This window comes from Opisthocomus hoazin, chromosome 5, assembly GCF_030867145.1.
Source record: "Opisthocomus hoazin isolate bOpiHoa1 chromosome 5, bOpiHoa1.hap1, whole genome shotgun sequence".
Taxonomy (NCBI): domain Eukaryota; kingdom Metazoa; phylum Chordata; class Aves; order Opisthocomiformes; family Opisthocomidae; genus Opisthocomus; species Opisthocomus hoazin.
Window position 1 is genome coordinate 46,092,346 of NC_134418.1, and position 22,644 is coordinate 46,114,989.

A 22,644-nucleotide genomic window follows, 5' to 3' on the forward strand; every position below is an offset into this window, starting at 1 on the left:
GTTTAACTTAATACAGAAGTTCTACGAAATCAGCCCACCAAATACCCCTCTTCCAGCCATTTCATCATTGTTCAGGGCTGTAAAAAATAAAACTTGCACCACTCAAGACTCCTGTAGGACTCCACAGAAAGATCTGTGGCAGTTACCACAAAAACAAACAGCCTCTGACCTAACCGCCTATAGCTTTATGGACAAGCTTGAGCAAAGGGTATAATCTCAAACCTGCTCACCAACTTGTTTCCCCAAAAGGCTACCATATCTTTGTTAGACATAAACAACTTTTAATCACTCCACAGTTACCATGAAAGGCCTGACAGCTCCCTAGAGAAGACACAAGACATCCAAGATGTCATTTCTAGCAGTTAATTCACTAGCTTCACTTGTGACTTCCTTGGAAGTGTTTCTCTCTGGTCACATACTAAACCCCTACATGCTTCTCACACTCAGCTTTACCCTTTCAGACATATTTCCATTCCTCCTTAAGAGGAAAAGCTTCCATTAACCAAGGAAAAAAATAATTCAAGCATATAAGCTTCAAAAATAAATTTTCTACCAAATATTATGTTGTGGTGCACATTAACCCTCCCAGTGGCTCTGTAGTCCTTCTGATACACTTTTTTGCCGGCGCATTAGGGATGATCACAAGGAGAGCTTCAATTCATGATCTACAGTGCTACCACCATTATGTTGACCACCACTGCCTTCTGCCAACACAACCAGAAACCCCCTCGTGCTACAGAGGCCTGACACCAAGTGGATGGTGCGGCTACAGAGCAAACAGGACACATCAGTGCAGAAGGACTCTTCTCCAGTACAATAGCATATTTTCCACTAATTGTGGCATGGACCTTGAATTACATGGAGGTAAACACAGAAAGTGTTATTTGAATACTCAGACCAGGTCTGTCTTCCAGCCCAGTCCCACTGTTAGTTGTGTTAGCACAATGGAAGACAACGCAAGCTGCAGGGGACACGAAGGAATGAACAGCCGTAAGCGCTGTTAAGAACAGGCAATTCTCATGTTCTCTTCTTCTGCCTCCCTGGAACTGCAAGAAGGCTTCACTTCCCATACCAATACAAGACTGCAAGCAGCAGCAACCAAAGCCAAGAAAGATACTCCTAAATACCCCAGTAAATGAAAGTGAAGAGGGGAGGGGGAACCCAACCCAAATCTTTAAAACTGTCTCTTCCTTGCAAGTGCTAAACTGACCTTTCAACTATTGATAGCTCACTTTCTCAAGTGACTGCTAAACTGTAAACTGCCCAAATCTGTGTTTATATTTAAAGACAACAGTCAATGAGAAGTACGCTCACAGTCTTCCTAAAAAAAAAGTGAGCAAGCCCTACATAAAGCACCTTTGCAATTTGGGACTCTGAGTAGACTCACTGTTTGCCACTGTAATTAATCTAATTGAAAACTGGAACAAAGATTCAACCTACTCCTATTTAAAATCGACAGCTTCTTATTAAAATGTCATTTATACCAGTACATTAAAAGAAAAATGAAGCTTTTGCAAATGTTTTTGCTTAACACGGCAGTGACACATTCAGTGTGAAGTAGTTTTATCTTGTTATACAAAACAAATGAAACTTGTATAATATCACTCCAAATACTAAATTGCTATGAGAAAAAAAAAAGTGAATGTACAGATTTGAATTCGGAAATAAAAAACAGTGAAAAACTGTATTTCCTGAAGTTAAATTAACTGAACAGTAATTCTCTGTGGTTACACTTCAGCAGCTTCAACAGTCAGCCTATCAGTTACGAAGGCTGGGGGGAGGAAACAGATATTGCATAAAGTGAAAATAAAAGTCTTCTCTTGTAAAAGTCAATACATCATCTTAAGCTAGAAAAAACAGTCCCTAAACATCCGTAACTACAATCAGTAATTGTCATTAAAAGCTCTCATCATATAGAGTAAGTGTAATTAGAGCATCTTGCCCGCACAGGGTGCAGCACACTGAGGATGCTAGGAGGATTCATAAATTAGTGCCAAATCAGTCTCATTCCCATCTACCACACAATCCGCTGTAAAAGAGAAAAATTGTATTTACACACATTAAGGCAAAGCCCACTGGCCTCTATAAAATTAGCCTAAACACGAAATGCAGTTATTTGAGAGACTCCCTATTTCATTATGTGTCTTAGGAATAAAGGGATAAAGTTTGCCATCAATAATGCTGAACATATCTGCTGAACCCCGCAGATTCCAGGGCATTAATAATTTAAGCTCTTATGGGAATTTTGTCATGGTGGAGATAGGACTTGTCTGCAAACGGAGCTCAGGGGATGTTCAATATGATCTATTCTAGTATACACACACAATTGCTACATTTATCATGATGCAGAGGAAAAGAATGGTTCTTTCTTAAGGATTTCAGGAACGTTTCTTCTGTGATTTACACAATAAAATCTCCGAGAATTTCTAATTTAAAAACACAGGTTCTGAAACAACACTGTTGTAAGAGTTATACTGAAAAGGTTTCTTCTCTCCCTGTCTCTGTTACCCATGCACATACAGTGGTGTCCAACATATTATAAAATGAGATGGGAAGTCAGCAGTCCAGTTCCTGACAGTAGCATCTTGCATAGGCACAAGATATTATATGAGATTATGGCCTAAGCAGATAAAGCTTTGTGCCTGACTCAGATGTTTATACTTTCAAGTGCAAATCTAAATAGCTCTGTATGTTAAATAGTTAGTTATGTGTACAACCACTAGATCTTAGTGCAAAAATCCTGGTTTGCACATGCCAATGGTAAGCACAGAAAGAACACATCCTTTTGAGAAGCTTGTGGTATTTTGTGTAACAGACTAAATTCAGGCATTTGCGCAATAGCTAATCTAACGTAACTCTAGCTATGGATACATTTATGCGGTAATGAGTGTATCTGTGTACTAGTTTAGTGTAATGATTTTCCACACTTCTGTTCTGGAATGGAAGTAAGCTCAAACGGAGTTCAAAACAATCAGGCAGGAAAACCTTCCTTTCAAAACCAAGCCCTACTTCTTAGAATGCAATTTTCAGAAAAAAATTCAAAAAAACATTTCTGTCCACATGCTTTTAATACACCCGCACTGCACCTTCACTATGCCAGGCACGCACAACTCGGTGTGCATCACAGTTCCCGAATGGCAGAAGGACCGGTACTCCATTGCAAAGCTCAGGCACTAGAGAAGCTAATGCAGTACTTACAAACCCAGGAAACTACCTAAAAATATTTCTTTAATTTGCTAAATCCCCATTGAAATAATATTTCAGTCAATGAATGTACAGGTGATCAGAAAGAGAATCCCAACAGCACAAGGCATGCCTCAGCATCTTAGTCCTGCTGATCAGCTTTTCACCATGATTTAGGATATTCCCTGTAAAACCTGGAGGATAGCGTCCAAAGGCTCTACAAGACTACTGCCTGATTATCCATGAAAACTGACCTCCCTACAAGTTCAGTTCAAGAACTTTATCGTATAATGTCACATAAGAATTATTTTTCTATTGGGATATTTGTAACTGGAAAATCTAATTCAAAAGTTTATCACTGTAGCAGCTTTTACTTGATGTTAACACCCTGAAGAGCTGTGTTCCCATCTCATCTTAAACATGCTACGTTAGTGCTGGCTCTCAAATGGTTACGCGGACAAGGCATCCCGTATTTCTGATGACAAGAAGAAACAACCACGGGAGCAAGAACAACAGATCGGAAGAGGATGTGTAGAGGGACTGCGTGCACCCTCCTCCCGAAACAGGAGGTAGCTGCAGGGTAACCCCGGTCCAGCCTGACCCAGAACATGCTGTTCTTCCTTCTGCACTGACGCCAGCACAACGCAAGCACTCCTCAGAGATCTGCCGATCCTCTCTCGCTTATGCTTCTCCAATATATCATCTTAATTTAGACCTCCCACTCTCCAAAGCTCTCCTGTCCCAAAACCCTTCTCCGTCACAAACCTCTCTTTAATCTGCTTGGACATGTCAGGGCTCGACAGAACGCTGGTGAGTGCTGGATCTCCCTCTTGCTAGCTCTCCGAAGAGGAAGAAGCTCCTCCTTAGTTGGACAGGGCTTTAAGAAATCCATGCACCAAGTATATATGCAAAAATTTATCTGGACAGCCTAGAGACAGCAACTATCACTGCGGCAAATCTTAATCTACATCACGCTAATCTAGGGTGCTTGAACAGCTTTATGAAACAGACTGATAAATTCATAGTGTTTTTTTCTATCAGTGATGGCCTTTTCTGCCCCTAAAAGAAGGCACAATAATTATCTGGAAGAGGTCATAGAGGGGTTTTAGTAGCTTTTAAAACAATTCCAACAGCAAATAAAACAAATTATACCTCCTCCCATATATTACAGATCATATAATTTTCTCTATATTATTTGATAACACTGGCTTGACATGTTCTCAATACAAGTTCAGGAGACACCGGGGTGTGCTGTTGTCTGAATTAGCATGACAATTTTAATCTCAAGAGTTAAAAGAAATTGTACTGAAAAATAAAAAAGGAGGCAGCATAATGCCTTGCAAGCATTTATGGTGCAATAATTATGCCTATGTAGCAGGACTCTGACAATACATTTTTCCAAATGTCTTTGGAGTGACGTTTCCCATTTTGGCAGATCTTTATGAACGAGGGAAAGATGAGCCCCTCAATAACTCTGCTTCACGGTAAGCAAACTGAGATTGCACTGATGAAATTCTGTTTTAGTTCTCTGACTTGAATACGTATACACATTGATCGGATTTTGGAACTGTAAGACAAAATGGCAAGCGGGTCAGCTTTGCTGGGAAGCCCAAGCTGTAAATAGGTGCAGACAAAAAAAATAAAGAAAAAAAGTGCAGCAAACCCATACCTGTGCTATTATTAACGGGCTAAACTAAGCAATAAGGCAGTATACTTCAGAAATATCAGGCTTCATCTAGATTTTATTATTTTGCAAGCTGTTTGTGTTACAGTGATGCTCTCAGCTTGTCTTTTAACTACCTACTAAAAATATGGAAAGCAATAGTAATAAATACATTTTACACATTAATTCATGTAACAGTGCTTTGTTGGGAACACTATACAGTCTATAAAATGAACTATCTATAGTCTCTTGCTCTGCTTTAATTGGCTTGCAAAATAAGAAAGGTGGATAGAAGCTGTTTCTCAAAGTCACTGACCAGAAAAATCTTACTGAAATGGTATACAAAAGTTAAGTTTACATAGGTATTTTGCTAACTACTTCATTATAGTGCAGTATCTGTATTAGGAATGCACCAAGTGGTCTTTCTGAGGAATTTACACAATTTCATATGATTTTGCACCCACTGTAGGGAACTCAATTCTGTAGCACAGGGAAAGATAAAATAACCATCCCTGAAGGAACAAAACCATGTGTGTCTAAGCACCAGTTATCAGAAATCAGAGGGAAATAGAGCTAAGTCTAGGTGCCATGGGTAGAGGTGCATGGAAAACAGTGAAACATCTGGAATTTATTTGTTCTTATAAAAAAAAAAAAAGTAGAGACATGCAAAACACAACCATTTACAGTCTTTTAAAATTTCAAATGACTGGTTTGCCAGCTACATGCTCTTTATCTCCCAGGAAGCACTGGACTGACACTTGAATATCTGTTCCACTCATCACAACCAAGCTTCCTCAGCCATATACAGGGTATTTGCAGACTATGGACCAGACCCTCCAGTCAGAGCAGAACTGCTGCCAATGCAAATACCACACCCTATGAGCTGATGGACAAAACAATATTGTCTATTTTTTAATTAAAAAAAAAAGTTCTTTCATGACAACATACTTACAGAACTAGCAGATCCAGGGACTACTTCCTGAGAAAAAATCCTGCAAAAGTTGTCCTTTTCTTGAAGTGATTCTAGATGATGGAGTACAGCACCATGCCTCTGGTATTGTCTCCTTTGCTAGCCAGATGTTAGGCTAGTGCAGGGATCCTACCACCCTCTTCTCACAACAGTTCAGATTGAGAAGAAAACTGACTGTCCCTCATGCTGAGCAAGGGCCTCAGTACCACTCCTCACTTTCTTTAGGAGATTTTATCTTCCAATCCACTTGCAATTCTAATTTATCTGAGAATTAGAACTCCTACAGATTGATTACTAGCTCTAGGCGCCTGATAAGTCATGACAAAATTAAATTCACAGGCTAGTACAGTTTATCAGCAGGTTACTGAGTTGCTGGAAAAGAAGAAAACACCCTCACCCCTCTCCCAGTGCCCTCCTACCAAAGCCCTAACAAGCTTCACAGCACCCACACGAGTAAGGCACCTGTACATCATGAAGCATAACATCCACACAAAGCCTATGAAGTCCAGAAAAAAATGACCTGGGAATTAACACCTTATACCACTTCAACAGGAGTGTGCTGAAGGACCAACCACAAATTTGCCAGTGTCTGAGGATCTGTACAGCAACACTACTAACATTCAGTCTCCTTCACTTATAGAAATTCTGTTTACCCACAATGGTGTGTTTGCACTGCATGTTCCTGTAAAACATCTAATTGGCAAATAAACTTACACTATGGATAAGTGTAAGTGTACTACTAGCTGCATTATGTACTCTCTTTCCACAGCAAAACTTAAAAATGAAGCAAAGTGTCAGCTGCTCAACACGTAGCGGTAAAAATATTACAGGGAAAAAACCTCATCATAAATGCAAAAGGACCTTCTCCCTAACTGCTGCACTCTCTCACACAATAAAATTAATAATTTAACTATCTGAAGCTTCACATGTGCAGGGCACTGCAAGTAGACCAGTGGTATTTTCACTTCAAATTTATATAGTCTTTAGTCAGTATACTTAATCTGCATTTCTAACACCTGCTTCAGTCAGCTGTGAAGTGCAATGTTATCTATAAAATTTTCTTTCATCTTCGTACTGTCCATCTAACAAAAAATTATATGATGGTGGATAATTATTTGACTTTAAAAAGGATATGAAACTTTTCACATGTTTTTTGATCATTTCTTGAAAGACATGCTCATATATTTGACATTCCATTTTATTAAAAGGTTTGAGTTTTTTTAAAAACTCCGGCTTTCACATTATTCATGTTATCTAATCCTATATAATATGTTTCTCCTTCAAATAGTTAACATTCGCTTTCCATACAGTAGTTAAAATGTGGGAAAGAAACTAGACCACAATTAAGCAATGAGGCATGACAAGATGTGCGTTTTCAGGCCATTAGTACACGCCTTCAATGCACCCGGAGGAAGAAGCTAGAATGACTTTTCCACTCAGGTGAGCATCAACGCTAGCCCCTGTATCATACCACAGTACAAAGTGATATATATAAAGAGTATGCAGAGGGGGTGCAACTGCACGCAGCTTTCATCCAGTGGGTTTATGTCAGGCAGAAAAGCTGTTCCCAGTCATGCACAGTCTCAGTCAAGTTAAACACCAGGAAAATAAAGGTATCCAATGAAAGTGTCCAATGCTGAGCTTTCAAGACATTGGTTGAAGCATGGTTTACAAATGCAGAAACAACATCCCATCTTCATACACTGACATACAAAATTTTCTATTTGACATGGGTGGCCACCACATTTAGATACATGTAAAAGGAATTATTTTTATTTGGATATAAAAAATAGCAGATTTTCAAATGCTTCACCCTATCAGAGCTCACATACAGTCTTTTCAGGGTGTGACACCACTTTGTACAGCATGCTGAGCTTTTCATAAAGTCAGATGATCATCTAGTCTGACCTTTCATCAACTAACAGGCAAAGGACATCACACAACCATTCTTGCAACAAGCCCTTACACTGGAGTTGACCAAGAAGATACCTTCAGAAAATACTTTAGAAAAGGAATTTTTTGTCTTTCATAAAAATTAAAATTGTCTTTCATACTGCTTCCCTTCTCAATTTCTCCTTCATGCACCAACCTACCTAACGTAAAGAACCAATAAATTCAAACATTTGGTTCCCACAGACACAACTGATTATTTGCAAGAACTTTAAATTTTTTGCTTTACAAATAAATTGTTCCAAGTTATGTAGTGTAAATTTTCACCTTTTTAAACAAAGCATGGAAACGTTTCTCCAAGTATTTGTCAAAAAATGAACAGAACAGCTTTTCAATGCAACCATTTTTTAAAACTAATTTCAAATAAGTGATACAACATCATCGCATGAAACGAACTTCAGCGACTTAAGTAGAAGTTGGACATCTTGATCTTCCTTTCTAACAGAACTGGTGATATTTCTTCCTGTTAATTTTACTTTCTTTGTCTTGGAGTAAAAAGACAGGAAATGGTCGCAAAACCGAAAACAAGAAAACATCACAAACTAATACCAGGACCTTTTCAATATTATGATCTACACACAAGTTCCACCCTAGTGCAATCGGCTTTTTCAGGTCCTGATCATTAACAAAAAGTAAGCAGAACCAGAAAAAATAGCCCAAAACAATTATATTCTTTTGACAAAAATGCTACATTTTTCACAGTAAAGGCAGCAGTGATGAATTTCACAAATTATGACAAAGGTAATCTTAGACAACACATTAATTTCATGCAAAAACTGTGTATCAGCACAGACATGATTTACATAGTAATCCACCAAATTGCCTGATTATATAATACTAAAACACATACATTTCCTCCTCTAGATGTTCTCCAAACGATGGTTACCAAAGATACATACTCTCTTGACTCTGTTATTCATTAGCATTCATTTAAAATGGAACCAAGCTTTTCCTAAATTTCCAGTATTCCATTTCCATTAACAAGAGAGATGACTGTACCATAGTCAGTCTGAGGGCACTTTCACTTCCAGTTTCCCCAAACTGTATGATCAGAAGAAATAACGCCAGATCATAAAATTTAAGATACTTTGAATGCCCAGTGTTAACTCCTGAAACTTCAGTCCCTTCTACTTTGCAATTTATAAACGGCAATTGGGCTGAAAGAATAAAGATGCTTGAACTCTCCTGCTATCTTTCCGATTTGCAATAAACACCCTGAATTCTGCCTCTGAATGTTCTCCAGCAACTTCCGCTTTCACTGCTTGTGTTACTGACTCGAGAAATGCTACTGCACATATATCCTCAGCTACTTCTTTCACTGAGAGCCTCTTAATCCATAAAAACAGTAACGTTGGGGGGGGGGATTAAATGTACTGTTTAAAAGCAGTCACCAAGTACCACGCCAAGCAAGAGCACTAGATGGGGTGGCTGACCAAAAAAGTAGGTGCAAGAAAAAAATCCTACCTACCGTTCGCTGTCATATAAGGAAGCGGAAAAAGCAGAATACCCAAATACATTTATCTTTAAAAACACAGGAGTTAATTATTTTGGGGCTGCAAAAAGAATACAAAGAAAGATATTTAATGGCCTGCTTATTGCTACCTTTAAATAAACTTTTTTTGGAAGAACTGGCTGCTTGAGTCCCATAAGACCGAGGGAGATGAATTAAATGCTCAGTACCAAAAGCTAATGGGAAAACTAAGAAAGCACTGAGACCAGCTACAGCCCACATAATTTATAAGCATTTGACAGCTAATAAGTTTTATTTTTTTGTTATTATGTAGATTTCAATGCATTTTCCTCTTATCCATTGAAAAAAAAGAAATACAGGAATTAATCACTGGCCTTCTAGAGGATACTCTTTTCTGAGAGCTCAACAGCACATTTTCTTTCCTCTTGTTTACTGTTACCTACCCTCCTTCTTCCTAATGTTTCAGAGACAACCAACTGCAGGGCGGTTATTTGTTAACTCGTTCTCAGTCTGCACTGGCTGGCTGTGTATATCCCTATCAACTTCGTTGGCCTTTTCAAATCGACTGTGTCATCAGACAGACCACACATCATCTAGGTGTTCTAATACTCAGATTTCCAGTTAACCCCCTAACCGATTTCTTTCAGTCCCTTGGCAGCAAGATCATGTTTACTTCTTTTCAATTTTCTGACGATCGTACCCTTATACTACTTTGTTTTTTTATTTTAATGGAGCTCAGCTCATTTTTATTCTAAAGGAGGGAGACAGAATATACTGGGATGGGTGCACGTGCCTAGTCATCGTTCAAAATAACCATCTGTATCAAGGGCTCTTTTCTTAAGCCCTCACTAACACGTCTGTCACAGTGAGCTTTGTTACTCTGCCTTGCTTGTACCAAAATAGTACAAGCTAACTCAAACTTAGGTATTAAGTTGAGCGCGCTATACACTGGAATCACAAATAATAAGAGTGAAGGCCTACACATTTTAAAATGTTACTTTGCAGATCTGGAAACAGCTGATGATGCCCAAACTTACACTGAGATTTCAGATCAAGCTAGCAGAAATCAAAATGAGGATGTTCAATAACAATGAAGAGAACCGAGAACCAGCCACAAAATAAGAGAAAGTTACAGTAAGGCAAAATAAGTGGCTCCCAAGATTATTTAAATTCCACAGAATCCAAATTCTTCCTGCCAGGTACGTAATACCTGATCCAAAGACTTGCTGCTGTCAACATCTGCCATTCCCTTCCACCGATGCAAAAGCTCATCCTTCAAGGCTGAGGTGGCTTCCCGAGTGGCTGATTAACAGGGAGAACTTGCTCAGGCTTTTGAGAACCACCCGGATGAAACTCAGAGCACAGTACTGTACTGCTTCACAGAGGAAGAGGAGACCACTTCCAAGAGTGTGGTAGCACACCATAAAGCAGCAACACTTTAAAATTAAACAAGACTGAATCTAGAATTCAGCACCTGTTGTGAACAGACTGCCTGGCAAGATTTTCTTGTAAAAAGCTAGTACAGTAAAAAGGGAATCCCAGATGACTGTTCTGCCCCCTTTCATACTGCAAAGGCACAATTAAGAGGGAACAAAGAGGTATGCAAACATTTGCCTGATTTTAGAAAAATATTTACAATGTTTGTGCTAGAAATAATTAAGCCAGATAAAGATATAAAGAAAAAACTAAGATAAAAAAGTGATAATAAAAACTGCCAAAATAAACCTAAACCATTCAAAATCCATTAAGGTAAAATAAAGTATATAAATTCAGCCTATTGGTTATTTCCATATGGCTGGATTTCTTTAAATAGTAATGAAATCATTGCTAAAAAATCCATTGTTATTAAAATAAAAAAGTTGGCTCAGCCTACCAAAATTAGATTTGTAAGTTGCTGGTCATTCCCATAATTAAATCTGTGTCACAAATTTGCAAGAAAAATGGACACTATGACTAATGCATTTACTTGCTGCACTAGTGCTGTCAGGCTGTGTAAATCATTATGCCTGCTAAAGCAGAGTAGATAAGAATTCCATACATTTTCATTAACCAACTAGTCTTTGTGTGTATGCGAGAAGCTAACTTTCACATTCCCTGCTAGCTTTAGCGTTCAGTTGAAGACAATGTAAATAAAACACTAGCCTTCATCTGATTATCCAAGTGGCTACTCCAAAAATTATTTGAGTTTTTGAACAATATGAACCAGCTCTGACCCCTTTGAAAGATGATCAGATAAAACAACAAAACCATATATACTTGATATGGACAAAGGAGATTAATGAAATGATGGGCACCTGGAATAGGTTCCTTCCTTCAGACTGACTTATGTAGCCTGAAAACAGCCTTATTTCACCCCATAGGTTGAAGTGAAGCTAATCCAAGTCATCATCATAAGAAGTCTTAACCAACACTTCCATTTTCGGCTGCCCTTCGTTCTGTTTTTTCAGGAGTGCAATGGTCACCAGAGCAGCGTCCTCTGAATCGTCTCTTTTCTTCTTGATTTCCTGTCACCACAGACCTTCAGAATTTGGTTACAGTTCTTTGTTTAAGGTGAAGCTTATGGCTGTTCCTTTCATACTTAATGTTCATAACCCCAAGGCACCAAAGAATCAGACAACATTCACTCACATCACGAGCTGGACACTCTCGTGAGTTTCCAAGCCCACTGTCTCAAGTGGAAATGAGATTAATGAGAGGTAGAAAGAGATTAGACAAGTCTGTTTCTAGTCTAGCAGTGCAGAGCATTTTCTGAAGACGTCTTCTCGACTTTCGGCCCTCACCTCCTTCCATGTACGTGTTATTACATTGTCACTGCAAATTGAATTTAGCTCCCGACCGAGCACACATTTCCACTTCAGTGCAAGAACAGCCTCAACGACAGGCTATGCCTTGATGAATTTAAAGCCAAAGAGCTGAGCCACCCCAGCAAACACCATGCAACAACCATCAGCACAGCATGTTTTGTAGTATCCCACCTCCTGCTCTGCACTTTGGACATTAACAAGCATTAGTTTTCTGTTGCAGCACAACTTTTAGAGGCAGAATAGAAATGCTCAGGAAGCATGGTAATATATACAATGTTATGAATCTCAGCAGACCCATCGTTAACATCCCAGACAATTTCTTTAGCCTTTAGGTGCAAAAGTATCCTCTCCTACAACTGGAAGCAGCTACCTTCGTGCTTTCTACCTCAGCAGATCTTAGCACGTATTTGCATACTTTACAGTACAAACCTTGCTGATAACCAACCACCCACTATTAGTAAAACACTATCAGGTTTTATTAAAAACCCATTAGGAGGAAACACTGAAATCACTTCTTATGTTCCACAATTATTGTAAACCAAACTGTTTAAATGAGGGGAGGAGATAATGATATTAACAACTCAACTCAAAGCAATCCTCTGTGGTATGATTCTAAATATTCTCCTGGCTGAAATTTATGTAATTGAATTCATCTATCGTTAGTTATTACTAATCTAGCTACATAAAAATGCTTTTCTGTAACAATTAGTTCTTTAAAACACTGTGTTTTAATTAGACCTGGGACATTACTAAACTAAGTGTAAATATGTACAGTATTATTCCATGTGTTGTTCTGCCTGTGTATTTATAGGAATATGGGCTTTGGTAGAGTTTAAAAAGAATTACTTTGCAGTTGGTTGGTAGTTTTTTGTAAATCTCCTTATCAGTGAAAACGACTCCAAATGCTTCTTTTAAGTGTATTTCTGCTCATCAAGACATCTTTGGCATTTCTACATTTTGCGTATCACAATGTGTTCCTTTTCATCTGAGTAAGCACATCTTGGTATCATTCTAACATGCCAAGTGTTTTCCTGCAGACATTTTGTTCTACAGTTTATTTTAACTTCTCAAGGACCATTTCCTAGTCTTAAAAAAAAGTGGGGAAAACGAAAAAAAAGAGTTAAAAGCATAGCACATTTTTCAGCCCTTTTAAATCAGCTTGCTTCACACTATCATACACAGGCACTAGCCCACAGGGCATAGTCTGAGAACAGACAACATACTGTCCTCCTGGCTTTGTCAGGGCTACACCCAAGTGCAGCAACTCACCCATGTGCTACAGATTGTAAGACAACGAACATAAGAAAAATCGCAGCCTTGCAAATGGTCAGATCCTTCCAAATTATCTCCAAGACATATACACAGTTATGGTCACAAAGGTATATAACTACATCTAAGCCTATCCACAGCCTATCAGACACTAATAAGAAAAATGAAAATGTGATTTAGATTCATCATGAATAAAGATCTAGGAAATAGGATCTCCACCTATAGCCAAGCCAGTAAATTAGGCACCAATATAAACCAATGGATTTCCAAAAACACCACCAGGACCTTCCATTATCTTCTCAGAAACAGGTCAATTATTTTCATATTTTATAGAACAGTTTTGACTTCAAGTGTGCGTGTGTATATACATAAATATTTAATGCTTCACCAGTTGTTCATGGAAAACTTAACAAAGTAAGTGACCACATGCTAGTGCCATTCAGGAGCCACTCAATTAAAGGCCATGTAGACCTACAGCACTGTGAAACTGGTAAACAACTCTGGCTACTTATTACAATCCCTGGCTTACTATCACCTCATTGCATTTTCAGTCATAAGGTTCATCTTATCAACTGCATAACCGGAAAAGTTTGTAAGAGCAAAGCTTTCAGTAAACATATTTGTGATCTATTTTCTGTCTTACATGCATATTCCCTACATAATCATTATTTAAAACTAGGATATGACAATAAGTGTCTAAGTGCTTGTATATATTTGTGACTTGAGTGGTCATTTTCTTTACAATTATATTTTTAAAAAATTGGTAATTACAAAAATTCAGCTGATATTGTGGTTTGATTCTAGCTGATCTTTAATATTTTTGAAAAGTATTTCCTGGGAATTTTTTTTAACAAGAATGTCTACTGCAATGCTGCTCCAAGATTTAAAAAAAAAAAAAATGAAGTAAATAAAAGGTGAAATGAGGTAATTACATGTAAATGGCACTTTCCAATGATCAGTTCATGGAACTAAGATCAAAACCAATATCAGGAGTATTACATGAACACACAAACCAGCTCAGCTTCGTTAATGAAATGTCTTCAAAGAGCTACAAACAGGTTCCAGAAATTAAAATACGTTTACATTGCTTTACTAGGAGCCAGTATTGTAGTCAGATGCTCTGGGGCCTAAATTCCTATTTGAAGTCAAAAGATATTCTCTTAATGACAGCTGAACTGAGGCCTTTGGGTATTCAAGGAAACTGAACGGAAAGCTAGGGACAGCAGAGAAACTGGAGCTCATGCCAAGCAACAAGAGAAAATGCCACGCACATACACAGACTTAAAGTTGCTCTAACACTGGGATTCCACAGTTTGAGGCAGAAAGTACCTTCTTCCCATTGGAGGAGAACATGATAGGTGACAAAAGGAACAAGTATTTGGGAAATGATATTTTTTAAAATGTGAATGGTCATCTATACCTATAAAACTTACATCCACCCTCCTAACTTTAACCTGGTCCCTCAAAAAAGCAGCAGCATAATGCACAACTTCAAAATGCCATACGACTTCCTCTCCTGGCAGTACAGCTTTACACACTTAAACTCCCAAACTCCAGCTTTTCATAAAAGAAATATGCATAAAGTGAGTTATTTTGTACTTGCAGTTTTGATTTTAATTTCCTAATTTGAATTCTTTTCTCATTCATTCATTCTCTACATCATAGTCCTGTTTATGGGGACACAAGATTGGCATGACAAATGCACACTTCTAAACACATTTTAGTAAAGAAGAACAAATTCTACTATTAGCTGCCTAAATAAATAAAACAGTTACAGTAGCTTACCTACATATAAAGTAATCTGTATTTAATATTCATCAATGTCTATCTAAACAACACATCAATTAAAAAAAAAATCTATTCTTCCTTTCTTCATAAATATATTTATTTAGTGTTCTTTACAGTGTTTTTTCTGAATCTTTGTAGACCACCAGGTCCACAAATACTGTTTTAGCTTTTTACAGAAATCATTATATCTCCAGCTGGATTGATTGCTTTCCATATCCAGCTATTTTAGTGTGTTCCTCGGAGACATTGAGTGGCTTCACTGACAGTGAAATATGCTAAACAAATGACATGTCACTGAGTAAATTAGCATCTACTCTCTGATCAGCTGGGTCATGTTTTCTTTTCAAAATCCATTGCCTCTTGATAGAAAATAATGACTATTTGATGGGCCTTATTAGAAAAATCTATATATCGATGCCCATGTCTGAAACATCTGCATAATAATAAGATTCTGTTAACCCATTAAGGAGAAAATTAAGATGTGTTTACACATTATTAATTTACCATGAGCAGAGACAATTTGTTCACTGATTTTCTCAAGAGTTTAGCAAAAAGAAAAGAAATTGTGATATCTGTATTTAATGACATGGTGACATAAATTGAAAGATGATTCAAATTTTTGCCAGCTGAATAGCACAATTCCACCAACACTAATGTGAAAAATACAATGATATTGTTAAAAATAAGACTATTAAAGCACTTGATATAAATACTGCATTACTTACCAAAAAACTTCCAAAAGCGGAATTAAATATAGCAGCTGCCTGAAGAGAGAAAAAAGATAAATATCACCAACAGTAAAACAGCTATAGCACAAGAACAAAATGTTATTCCCCCACCCGACAAGCTATTAGATTCTCCAAATACACACACACACGCAGAGACCATTAGGCAAGTGGCCATTGCTTAAAATATTGCCAGTGGCCTGTAACTTATGAAGACTGATAGGTTCTAGTTTATGCACTCATAAATAATGTGCTGAAATGGACAAAAGCAGGAGAAGAAAATCCTTGCCGGTAGACTTGAGAGGAATATCCACAAGAACTAGGAATATTACACAGAAGCTTGGTCTCACTGCTTTTTCTCTAATTTGCCAGAAACATTTTTATATATTGATCTATTAGTTAAAATAACTATAATCTAACTAAAACACTGCATTTTCATAGACTTTTCACAGTTTTTAATGGAATATTAATCAGGCAAACTAATTTAATTGTTCATCATAATAAAGTATTGACAAATTCAGAAGTTTCTGTAGCGTGATCAACAAATTTAAAATAGGAACAACAAAAAAATCCAACCACAAAACCCCACAATGCCCCCCACACACACTTCTGAGGCCAAAATGTCTAATCATTACTTTTTACTCCATAGTCCTTTCTAATAAAATAAACAATTGTTATAATTACTTTAGAAGTGTTCGTGCTTACCTAAATATCCAGGGAATATAAGGTAGCAATATTATTTCTCAGCATTAACTCACTAAATTCCAGGAAGTTAAAACTGAGTCTTGAACAGCTTTCCCCAATTACCAAGAAAGAACAGAAACTCTTGTATGGCAGCCAGTCTGACGACAAAAAGCCACACAGCAAAGGTAAGAGAAAAAGGAGGGAAATCTGCCCTTTACATGAAGATTTATAGCAAAGTCCATTTAATCACCTTGGACACTTCCAGCCACAGACTGATAACAAGTGGATGCTAGCGAGTTTAGCAAGTTTGAACAAAGTCCAAAAACAGGGTAGGAGCTGTAGCTGAACCTGCCTTCTGCTCCATAAGAGGACGCAATGAAAATGAATGGGTAATGAGATCCTTGGCTCTAGAGAGCTTAGCTTTCTTATTCACGTTCATAATTAATTCAAAGCTTTGATAATTTCATTAGATTCCTCCTCTGCTGGCCCTATCAATAAAAGATGGCACTGGACTGCAGCTCCTTAGTGGCCCAAATACAAAAACAAATGCAGACTGGGAAACCTTTGCTGACTTGCTTACTAACAGGGACAATGGCATATGGCACTCCATGTTGCGGAGGGAACATCTGAATAGATACAGCTAAATAAAACATTATAGTTGACAGTTGTAAACTACAGTAACATATCTTAACACCTCTTCCTCATCAGCATTCTTCTTTTTGAACATAAAAAAGAGGCACAAGTCCAAACAGCTCCTCTTGCCAGAGATCACAGCTGAAAGCAAGAGTGAGTACTACTTAAAACAATTCTTTAACAAGTGTGAATTAAATCAGGATTTTTCTACTTGTATTTGAAGCAGTGCAGCTGATATTTTCATGTGGCAAGAGAGAGACACATTACACCCATGCACACAAACCTACTACACGGGATCAGTTTCAATACAGGAGATGTCCTTGTAGGTATCTTTTATCAATATACCCCTCTTAAGGTTCCTATTATCATTATATTAAAAAACCCTTCAGGTTTATCAAGTCTTCTTGGTATTTGTTGGATATGTGCCATTCTTTTACACAGACTGATTGTTTTTGACCACTTAAATCTGATCAAGATGCAGAAAAGTCCTTTTTATTACATCCTGCCACTGAAACCATGAAGGAGGATCTAGACTTTCATTCTTAAGCATACTTAAAGATCCCTTCCTTGCAAAACAGTCTTTGCTGTATAAAAAAGTGAAAATCAACTGTTAAGATCTGAAAAACAGAAGCATCTGGGCTCCAGTTCTGCACCAGAAGGCTGGGAGGAAACTTAGTAGTCCCCTCCTCTCCATGCGGATTTCGTGTGCAGAGTGACAGCTGAAAGGAAAAATTCTGTACCTGGAAAGGTGGTAAGGAGAAAAACTAGATGGTTCTGGTGGTATACATTTTGGCATCAACAAGCTTCTTTTCTTTCGTCCCTTCTGACCCACCAGGAAGATTTCTGGGTTGTTTTTTTTTTTTAATATTCTCAAGCAAATAACAGGTAGTAAACCAGCAGTATTAGACAAATTTTACACTTCAGATACTCAGCCAGTCATGTGCAAAAGTCATAATTCACGACTGGTCCAGGGGTACACTAGTTTGCAATTTTTAATTCTCTTTCTCCAAAGTGTCAGAAATCATCCATGGCAGATGATTAAACAGTCATTACAGGCAAAAGAAGAAAACAATATAAATCAGGAAGACCACAAATTAAGCTATAATCATTTGGATTATTTGCCTCAGTGAGGGAGGACTTACATGTCGATTACTCTACTTGCAATTTTCTTTATAAACATTTCTCCTGCAAAATAAACTTTGAAGTAAATTCTTCTCATACCCACAAACCTGGGGCTTATTTTCATGATTCTGTTTCAGATTAAACAAACTGGTAGTAAACTGAATCAACTGCTCCAATTCGTAATTAAACGTACCTCATAGCACTACCCTGAGAATTTAAACACTTTCTGCTTCCAACTCCTTTCTATCAAGGGGGATAATATTGCCTACACACCTCACAGGGCATTGTCAAAATTAATTCATTGCTTAAAAAGCACTCTGAGATCCTCAGAGGAATGATACAAATAAACGCTAGTGCTGACACATGATACAGCTAGGCTCTTCATTTTCTATTTGAAACATTTATTAGTTACTATTATTGTACAAATTTTTTTAGCATTTGCTCTTTTTGTGCTTCAACAAATATCAGACTATCTGCAGTCAACTTAAATGAAACAATAAAATATGAAAACATTTAGATGTCCTTATAATCCTTCAAGTTCAGATTTACATGCGTTTGCAAACTGCTCATTGCACTTACCATTAATATGAGGGGAGAGTTCTCTATAAAATCAATGTTAAGATCCTTTCAAAAGGTAAATGTGTAGCCGTGTATTGAAATGCAAGGTCAGAGTACATTCAAAAGCAGTAGTAGTAACAACCAGACCAATTATTCAAGTTTACATCAACTCAGGGACAACGAAGACGGAAAGTCACTGCCAGTACTCTTAACAGAGTTAGTACAGGAAAGCATGTGCATCTCCACTTGAGTTTAAAATAGTACACACTAGCTCCACTGAACAACACATTTACTTAATATTAAGCAGGTGCAATTTCAGTCAACTCAGTATGGCACTGGGCTTGAGGGAACTCACTCTCACTGGTCTGCATTTCCAGGGAGGACTGGCTAGCCTGGAGCACTTCCAAGTGAGAAGGAACAAGCCCACCTCTGAAGGAAACCTGGCTGGCAGTACTTGGTAGAAACATTCCTCTTCCCATACCCCAGCCTACTGCAAAGCTTCAGCACTTCATCTCCCACTTTATCCTGGAATATACGTACAGAAAACACTGCTAAGATTTGTAACAGCAACAAGATGCAAGACAGTCTTCGTGGCAACAAAGGCTAGTAAAAGACAGAAGAAAAAGGCAAAGCTATAACCAAGGGGCTGAGCACTTCCCCCCGGGTGGGTACCCAAACGCAGCAGCAGCTACACACAGTATTCAAGTACATGTGACTGAGCAGCAAATCAAGCCCGCTAAGTAGCTATTTAACGCTATGTTTCAGTAGCATTAAATACAGAATACATTCTGAACTCTGTGCCATTTCCTTTCATTTTGGTATCAAACTAAACTATCTTGGAATTTATTAGACTAGATAGCTTTTGATAATAATGTAGCAGGACTACATTACAGAAGAGGAAAAGATACACTGGCAACATTTGGAACACCTGGGTCAAACCCCAACATTTTCTCATTATCAGCAGGATTCGAATGAAATTGTTACTTACAACTTAACTGGAACTACAATTTTCTTCACTGCAGAGTCACAGGGAAACAACAGTGCCTCACTGCTTTATATGTGGACCACGTAAAAAAGTAAAAGGCTTTTTTGTCTATATTATTTTTTTAACACTAAAACTTTTGATTCCTGAGCATTATTTGGCAGCCTTTAGGAAGGTAACCCTCCTAACTGTACTTAACCCTACACTTACCCAGGACTTGTGTCTCCCAGGCACCCCACAGCTGAGGGAGCACATGCTATGCACCCTAGGACCTGTCTGGCCCCAAGTTGTCCCCACTCTGTGGAAAGGACATTCTGGGAACAAGGCCACAGATGTGAAGTAATGAAACTAAACTGCCTCAAAATGCCTCAGAAGGAAGCAGCTGGGGCATCACACAAAGCTGCTCTGCCTAGGCCCGCAATCACCGGCGGTTAAAACGTTGCAATTTCCAGACATGTGCTGTCGGGATATAGAGCTCAAGTAGCAGGTATAAAACTAAATATCCTATTCAACACACACGGCACAATGACAAAGAGAGGAAAAACCCAGAAGAGCAGAAAAGATCTGGAAAAAGACAAGGACTCTAGCAGTGCTACTGCAGTGGAGGTCACAGAACACAATGTGGTAGTGTAACGTTTTACAATGTCCATGTTATTAATGCAAAATTTAATAGATCCACATGTCCTATTTGACAGGGAGAAAAAAAAAATGAGGGGGGGAAAGAAAAAAATGACTGAAGAAAGTGATGGAAATGGTTTGACCAAACAGGACAGAAAAGTATATTTTATCTACCCAAAAAGATCAGTGTAGTTCAAGAAGGTAGAGGAAGAAGGCAGGACGTCAGAAGTAGCTTGAATGAGTCGGCAGAGTCCCTTTAAACAACTCCTTCAATCTCCTATTCAAAAATAAAATCTCATGTGAGTGTTACCGCAGCTCATGTCTTAACTGCTGTTTCCATTAATAAGATGTTACAGCTCTGTAGAAAGCTATTTGCCACAGCACTGTTACTGCAAACAGAATATAAATATACCTAATAAGGTTTAATCTGTGTTGCTGTTCATAACTATTCATCTGAGTTCGCACAGGAAAAAAATATATACATTCAAGTTCCTGGTTTTGAGCACTAAATTGAATCAGGTGTCCTCTTCTCTTACGAAAATTAAGTTGCTTTTGTGCAAGAGTGTTTTAATGAGAACAGAGCCTGCCGACATTGATAGATGGGAATGACACCAGAGAGAGCATGTAAGCAGGACAATATGTGCATGTTACAGTCTTACAGGCTATTTTTCACTGACTATCCTGAATGACTTCGCTGTTTCTTAAGGGGCCTATTAATCTCAAATTTAGTTATTACACAACGTTTATTTGAACATATATTCTGTGGATGATGACAGTTAATAAGGGAAATCTTTTACAAGCTGTATTTTTACATATTGTTCCAACTGCAGCTCCTAGTCATTCTACGGTACTGATGGAATAACCTAGTTATGATCCAGCTTTATAAAAGGCACATATATTCAGATTCTTTTCTAAGCATATGGGGACTCTTAAATAACTGTTAAAATGCATATAAAAATCCTTCTACAGCATGGCAAAAATAAAAGAGGTAGTGTTAACTGCTCAACAGAATCCCTGGCTGCATAGTTGCCCCCTCAAAGGCAAAGCACATGTCCTTTTAACGCTCCAGCATCATCACTGAGAAACAAACAGGGCCTAGACTTGACCCTCAGAGATGTATATACACTCCATATTGAACTTAGCAGAAGTTGTACTACACATCTTACACATGAGTTTGACCTCATGTTGTATATGCGATAGGGCACCTCAACAGTTGTATTTCATTAAAAAAATACCACCAAAAAAAAACCCCCAACAAAACCAAAACAATATAAAACCAACCACAACCCAGACTTTGACGATAACTAAAATTTGAGTGCAAAGAGATCCTATAAAAATGTGAGCTGATGTTCAAAAAGTCTTTTAAAAAAAATACTGAATTACTCTAATTTTATTTTTTACTAGAGTGGAATTGTACACATAACCTTACCCTCTTTAAAAAAAAAAAAAACAAAAAAAAACACACACACACGAAAAAACCCCTACGCCCACCAACCAAAGAAACCTGAGAACACTAACAGAAAAATACACCAAGATATGGAGTGGATTATGTTTTTACCCACTGCTATGTTCCCTGTGGCCCAACAATTTCTTGACTGTGAAAAAGATATCACCTAGTCCCCAAACTGACTCTAGAGCCGTGCTGACAATATGAAAACATTTCTCTATTTCAACAATGTTCAATAACCATCAGCTTTATGGAAATGACACTGAAAAAGGCACCAGAATAATGAAAACAGAATAACAAACATGCTGTTTGTTCACATTTCATCAGGAGAACATCATCCAGAGAACGATGTTCTCTAAAACACCTTGTTGAGCCGTGGATTCAAAGCTGCCCACACCACAGACTTGCTCCAGGCTGGCTGGAGTTGCAATCACCTGAATACAAGTTTGTGCTGCTTCAGCCAGGCTCAGCGTTCTGCCACAAGCAGTGCACAGAAACAAGCTGGGGGCTCTGCTAGCAGAGAGTTATTGCCTCCTACCTCCTACTAGCCATGTTCTTTCTGTCGAAAATCAGTTTTTCACTCCCCCATTTCTGTAGTTCCTCATAATGATCACCGCCTGTTGGTAATAATATTTACAAATACAAAACCATCCATCAAATGGATGTCAAAAGGCAGACTTCTTCGACTTACTGGTGCTCTCCATTGAAGGATTTTTCTGTTTCACTAATAGTTTCAGCAATACTGAGACAGAGGAAGAAAACTATCCCGCTTCCTTT

General features: G+C 38.0%; 1 protein-coding gene across 5 annotated transcripts in view; it reads right to left on the reverse strand.

The window, feature by feature from the left end:
- SLC10A7 (solute carrier family 10 member 7) overlaps positions 1-22,644 on the reverse strand; it is a 159,905-nt gene that overhangs the window by 93,957 nt on the left and 43,304 nt on the right. For all 5 annotated transcript variants that reach the window (XR_012764025.1, XM_075421088.1, XM_075421087.1 and 2 more), the window contains one exon: positions 15,824-15,862. Coding sequence is in view for 4 of the 5 variants with exons in the window: in XM_075421088.1 (XP_075277203.1) it covers positions 15,824-15,862 (39 nt within the window). In the remaining variant the exon portion in view is untranslated. The remainder of the gene's footprint in view (positions 1-15,823; positions 15,863-22,644) is intronic.